Source organism: Formica exsecta, unplaced genomic scaffold, assembly GCF_003651465.1.
Source record: "Formica exsecta isolate Colony F162 unplaced genomic scaffold, ASM365146v1 scaffold258, whole genome shotgun sequence".
Lineage (NCBI taxonomy): Eukaryota > Metazoa > Arthropoda > Insecta > Hymenoptera > Formicidae > Formica > Formica exsecta.
Genome location: NW_021849849.1, coordinates 956,674 through 963,335, shown reverse-complemented (window position 1 = coordinate 963,335; position 6,662 = coordinate 956,674). Strand labels below are relative to the sequence as shown.

Below are 6,662 nucleotides of genomic sequence, written 5' to 3'. Positions count from 1 at the left end.
AAAATTGAAATAAGATAGGATAAATTACATAATTACAAGTACATAATTAGAAAAATAAAAGTATATATATATATATACATATATATATGTGCGTGTGGGAAAAGAAATGGTTCTTAGACGAAGCGGCAAAGTCAGATTGCAAAGAAATAAAATTGGTACTGAATCCCCTTGCGCGTCTGATCTAAACCACGCATGTTTGTAACCAGACAGGATACAGTCCAGACAATCTGACCAAACTCACATCCCAAGTCAATATTTGTATTACGCACAAGGGACGACGAAATATGCTTTTCGCTTTGCCGCATTATCATGGAGAGAATTAAAAATAATACACACACGCATGTAATCTAGTTCCCTTAATATCATTTTTACATATATTTCACATATTTACAAATTCCTAATTACATTCGTGTTGTGTCAATAAATATTTTGTAATATATAAAAACTAAAACAACCACTTCTTCAGTTATCTGAGATTATGTAATTTACTTATATATAATATATATATTATTGTATATTTTGTACAGTTTACAAAAGACTTATAAAATATTAATTATTGAAAATTGATACATGCAGAGTTGCATCGCACGCACGTGACATACTTATAAATAATTCTAACACACAGTCACTTCAATAATAATGAAATAATGTAATACGATATAATTCTTTCGGAAAATGTATGCGTGTATTATTTCAAACAAAATGCAAGTCGAGCAAAATGATACTTGTAATATCATTTTTAACGAGCTATTATACAAAAGCGATTGAATAAATTCTCTGTTTAATTTGGCAAACGTATAATGTCACAACGCATACTTTTTACAATTCGTTTCTATATATAATCAATTAGATTTCAATATTTACGGTTTCAATAATAACATAATGTTTCATAATAATAAATATAACAATGGTAATATACGTAAATTACAAATATTGTAACGCGTTAATTACAGGCTACAACTCGGAACATCGTTCAATATTATTTTTATCGCAGATGAGATTGATTTCATCAGATTCACTCGATTAGTAATGTCAAAAGATTCGAAAATAATATTTACTCAAATCCACAGCTTGATTTATTTGTCACGCATGTTATATCTCTATCTTAGAGTCAAATTTCTTTTATTTTGCGATCGGTTTCAATTAAATATAAACATATACTCTATGTGACCAGATGAACTCAGTAATACGCGTTCTGATAACCGTTCTGATAATCGGGATACCGGATAGACTGGTGCATCGAGGTGGATCCATCCGATCCAAGCAGGTACAAGCTGGTCAATTTGCCATTGAAGGTGTAAGGTTCCATATTAAGATTGTTAAGCGAATCACCCGGCCTCTTTATTGGCTTGTGATTCGCCTGCCACTGATAAATGGAGGTCGGCTTACCGTTGCTAACAAAATCGGCCGATAGATTGTCCAAGTTCGTGATTGGACTGTCGGCCGGTTTCTTGTTAGGTTTCTTTTGCCATTGGTAGACGGAGATAGGCTTGCCATTGCTTACAAAGTCTATAGGCAATTTGATGAAGGGATTAATGGTTTGCTGAGGTTGTCCCACAGGTCTTACGTAGGGTAGATGAAGTAGTTGAGTTACAAGGGGTATTTGAGGCTTTAAGGAGGCGGTCGAATACGTAGGTGGTTGCGAGATGTATCCGAAGCCGGGTACGAATGTATACGGAGTGGGTGGGAGTCGAATGTAGAAGATATCGCTTTCTTGGTATTTTTTTTCTGCCGATCTATTCTTTGCTGTAACTTCTGAATCGTCGTTGTAGTCAACTTCGTACGTGGGGAGTCTTGGATAATGGGAGATACGCGATACCGGAGGATAGTCTAAAAGTATAGCTTTTTCTTTCCGTCCTTGTGTTAATTTTTCACTGGCTTTGGTATCGCGTGTTTCCGAATCTTTAAGACGATCGGTCGTACGCTTTAAGTTTGACAGCGTTTTATTTATATTTTCTACCATTTCATCTGCTTTATCCTGACTCTCGGCTATTGTGTCTACATTGCTCTCCGCAGGATGCAAAAGCGTTTTTTGGACTTGAAAGACCAATCGATTGTCCAATGTGTCTTGAGAAGGAGTTGCCGTCGCAAATCCGATTATAGGTATCAGCAAGACCAGCACCATCGTCGTAGTGTCTGAAAAGGAATAAATTGTTTTTGTAAAAGCATCAAACATATCAGGCGCGACATGTATATTGGTATATTTGAAACTATATTTTGCACACAGAATAAAAGAATAAAGAAACGACTAAAGAAATGTATAAAAATTATAATCTATCCGGAATTATATGAAGAGTCGTTGATTGTAAAAGAGAAATTAATGATATGCATCATGGAATACTATAACTCACATGTTTTATGCGCAAGATACTTTGCGTAACGTAAAGATCCTCGAGATATCATTTTATTTATCCCCCGCAATAAATTATTATGATACTATCTATATCTGATCAATTATATACATAAATAATTAATAACTAAAGATATATTTTATCATCAATCATTTGAAAGCGAATGGTTCTTATATAGAGTATTTTATAATGCATTGATGGTTCAACAGGTATGTCCAACATTAGCATCATGGTAATTAAATTATTTTGTAATTAAATCCAGAAAAATTATTTTATTTTTCTGGACAGAAATTTATGTCATTAAAAAAAAAGTCGCGTAAACGTCACTCTAGATCACTCGGAGCCAGCAAACGAGCCGAAACAAATTGCTCGCTCGTTGGGGTGGATGTTCTTTACGAGAGATGCGTTTCCTGTCTAGCCACGCACACCATTATCGGGGAACTCCTTATCCTTCGCGGTTGCGCGCGCGCGCGATTGTACATCTGACGTCGAATAAATCACGTCCCTATGTAGAGTACGGGCGAGAAAAAGGCAGACAAGAAAGGAGATAAGGAGACAAACGCGATGCGACTGCATGAGGCGGCATTTGGACGTTCCATGCCTTCTGCTCGCGCTATGGTGTTTTCTTCTTCCTCTTCTTCTTCTTCTTCCTTTTCTTCTTTTTCTTCTTCTGCAGTGGTGGCGCGAAACGAAGGAAACAAGAGCACTAAGAATAGTAATTGAAAGCGGGTTATAAAATCGTCGAGTCACGCATTCCAGTCGCAAAGTCTTTCCGTGCTCGCGCTGGAGGACCTTGCAAAAGGTCGGGTAACAGAGCGCATAGGAATTAACCCTTTTGCATTCACCCTTCCATAGTTATTATTTTTGATTAATCATGAGACAATGTTAGTCTACTCTCCGTCTTTTCAAAGATAATTCTAGTGGATATCTCTATCTATATTGTAGATATTTTTATTACACATTCTACATACTATTGATCTAAGGAAAAGATATTAATCTTTTTAATAATATATAATTATTATTATATATAATAATAATTATTAAACTCTTAAATTATATAATAATGATTATTAATAATTATTAATATTATATTATATTTTATTACTATATATTATACATTACTAATAATTTTCCAGAGAGATAAAATACTAGCTAATTTTAACTATATTATCTCAGCTATTCTCTTTCTTACTTTCATTTCCTATTTAGCATTTATTTTTGTTCCTTTGCAAAGCACACACACATATTCGATATTTATTTCTGCTCTATGCTTAGACTTGTCTACTTATCGCTTTTTGCGACCTGGAAAATGGCAGCTTTTTCATCGGCTATATCGGTACAATCGCTCAATGATATCCTCGATAGACGGACGTCTATTGCAGATTAATAGCTCCGCCATTATATGTACATTAACTATCAGCAGCTTGTTACTCGCTAATCTAATTTGCTCCAGCAAATTTGTGGAACTTCACTTGCATTAATCGTTCAATGACCCTTTCGATCAACTTTTTAGACTTTTTATATATAACGAAATGTTCTTTCCGTATTTATAATTTTTAAGATTATATTTTATTCTATTATCCTACTATATATACCTAATATTATGTGTATCTTTTTTATCAATTTATTATAGATAAACGCAAATAATACAAAATAATTGACTGTAGATTTCACAAGATTACATTTATATTTCGGCGACAAAATTAATAATAACACGGCGTTCACACTAATGTTTACGTGCTTTTATTATCATTCACGTTACATCACTCGAACAGGAAAGTAATGATGCGAGATGCTCCATCGAATACTTTTTTTAAATGCGATCGCGACAAGTATCGGGAAATAATTTAATATGATTAATATAATTAATAATTAATTATCTTTTATATACGTTCAATAATAACTCTCCCTCTCTCTCCCTCCCTCCCTCTCTCTACCTCCCTCTCTCTCTCTCCCTCTCTCTAATTCTCTCTCTCTCTCTCTCTCTTATTCTCTCTCTCTCTCTCCCTCTCCCTCTTTCTCTCTCTCTCTCTTTACGGACAATAATTATTTTTTTAATAATACTTAGAGTCAAATATATTTCGTCTGCGATACTTTATCTCGTTCTATTTTTCGATCTAAATATAATTCAGATTGACTACGCGCAGTAAAATAATCAAATCACGAGTTGAAGTAATTAGCAACAAGTAATTTAATGAATGATATATCAATCGTTTAGTAAATAATTAATCTATAATTTAAAATAATTATAGAATTTAATATTAATACATTATATAGAACGTAAAATATTTGGACAACGAATTAGCAATAATATGGTGTTTGGCCTTGGCGTCGTGTCGTAAACAATAGCGCGCTAATGTTTATGTTCCGCTATCCTATTATCATTCACGCGGCGACTCTCGAGCAGTAAAATATAGTGGTGTGAAAAGCTCGTAAATTGTTGAATTTTTTTTTCCTAAATGTGACGTCAAGTATTGAAACATAATCCGCTATAATTTTTACAATTAACAATTAACTTTTGATAAACGACATAAAACTGTATCGCGACAATAAATCTTTATCGAAGCGCGATTATTCATTATTGCAAGTAAAAGTCGAAACAACAAATTATAAATTTCGTTATGACCCTTCGATTATTGATCCTTACAGATAATAATTTTTTCTAACAATGCTTAGAGTTAAATATATTTTGTTTTATTATTGAATTTTCCTAAAATGCCAGCATAAATTAATTATTAAATAAACGATTGCTATATCATGACTTCTCATTACTTTACTCTTTCAATTTTACGATTCATATTATTATGCGCATACTGTTCGTGTTGTTCTCTTATAATATAATATATAATGCGTATCTCGTATGATTGTGTTTCGCGATCGGAAGTGCCATGCAAAGTGTCTCGCGATCGTTGCGTATATGATTAATCATAATTAATCGTGTTTTCGCGAGTGAGTGTGAGTGTCACGAGGAAGCTGCAAAGGATGAACAAGAGAGCAACTGGAAAAGCATTAGGCTACGTACAGAGCAACGATATGCGGTAAATAATTTATAAATTATTTATCATTATGTATTGTTTTAAATAATATATGTATAATATAATATATGTGTGTGTGATAATACATATATAATATGTACAATATATAAATTTACTTTTCATTTTCATAGATATGAAATCAAGTTTATTAAATCTTTTATTAATTTTTCATATTGTTATGTGTTTAAATCAAATAATTGCAATACGAACAAAAAATTTAAAAAAAATTAACGAACTATATTCCATAAATTATTACTATTATCAATTATATATACAGATAGTATGTTAAACATAGTTTATATTATTTACGTGTAAACGTAGACAATTATTTTACTATTATTTTTCTCTTTGTTATTGATTGCCGTTTGATAGAACGATATGATTTTTTATATGATTATCAATTTTATCGACCAATGAGAAATATATATTGTAAATGTTTTAGCATCAGTCGATATTTGACTGACGCCTTTTACAAAATGCAAAAAATAAGATGTTATTAACAAATATATATTTTAAATATTGGAAAAGGATTTGTTGATATCTATAATCAACAAAAATATTTTGCAATCCTACTAATATTCGCATTCTGTCGGTATCCGGCATCCTCTTAAACGAAACCAATTCAACACACAATGATGTATATATAAAAAAAAAACGGTGAAGGATACTAGATATCGCCTAATTAGGATTGCTGTTCGAATAGCACGTGGCTTTCCTAATAAGTGACAAGGTTTCTTTCATGTAATTGCGACGCAGGAATGACCTCGATATTTCATTTAGTTATCGAGATATTCGGCCTGTTACGTTTGAAATTAAACACCCTGTATATATGTCAAAGTACATAAAAATATTTCGGCAGCGAATAACAATATCATGGTATTCGGTCTTGGTGGGGTAAACAATAGCGCGCTAATGTTTACGTATCTCGCCTCTCGGCTCTGTTATTATTCGCGCGGCGACATTCGAGCAGGAAGGTAGTGGATACGAGACGCTCCGTCAAATTTCTTTTCTAAACGCGATCGCGACAAGTATCGGGAAATAATTTGCTATGATTAATATGATTAATTAATAATAAACTTTTATAAATAATATATAACTATATATTTCGCGATGAGATATATATTTCAAAGCACATATTTTGCGTAATTTATTCATTTAAACGAGTAAGAATCGAATTGACAGAAATCCAAAATAATAAATTATTGTTTCGTTACGATCTCTCTCTCTCTCTCTCTCTCTCTCTCTCTCTCTCTCTCACACACACACACACACACAC

General features: G+C 32.6%; 1 protein-coding gene across 2 annotated transcripts in view; it reads right to left on the bottom strand.

Moving 5' to 3' along the window:
* Nucleotides 1–81: 81 nt before the first annotated feature.
* The window catches only part of LOC115236577, a 16,311-nt gene continuing 9,730 nt past the window's right edge, over nucleotides 82–6,662 (bottom strand). For both annotated transcript variants that reach the window (XM_029809108.1, XM_029809109.1), the window contains exon 2: nucleotides 82–2,136. In XM_029809108.1, coding sequence (XP_029664968.1) covers nucleotides 1,181–2,125 — 945 coding nt within the window. In that variant the 5' untranslated portion in view covers nucleotides 2,126–2,136 and the 3' untranslated portion in view covers nucleotides 82–1,180. The remainder of the gene's footprint in view (nucleotides 2,137–6,662) is intronic.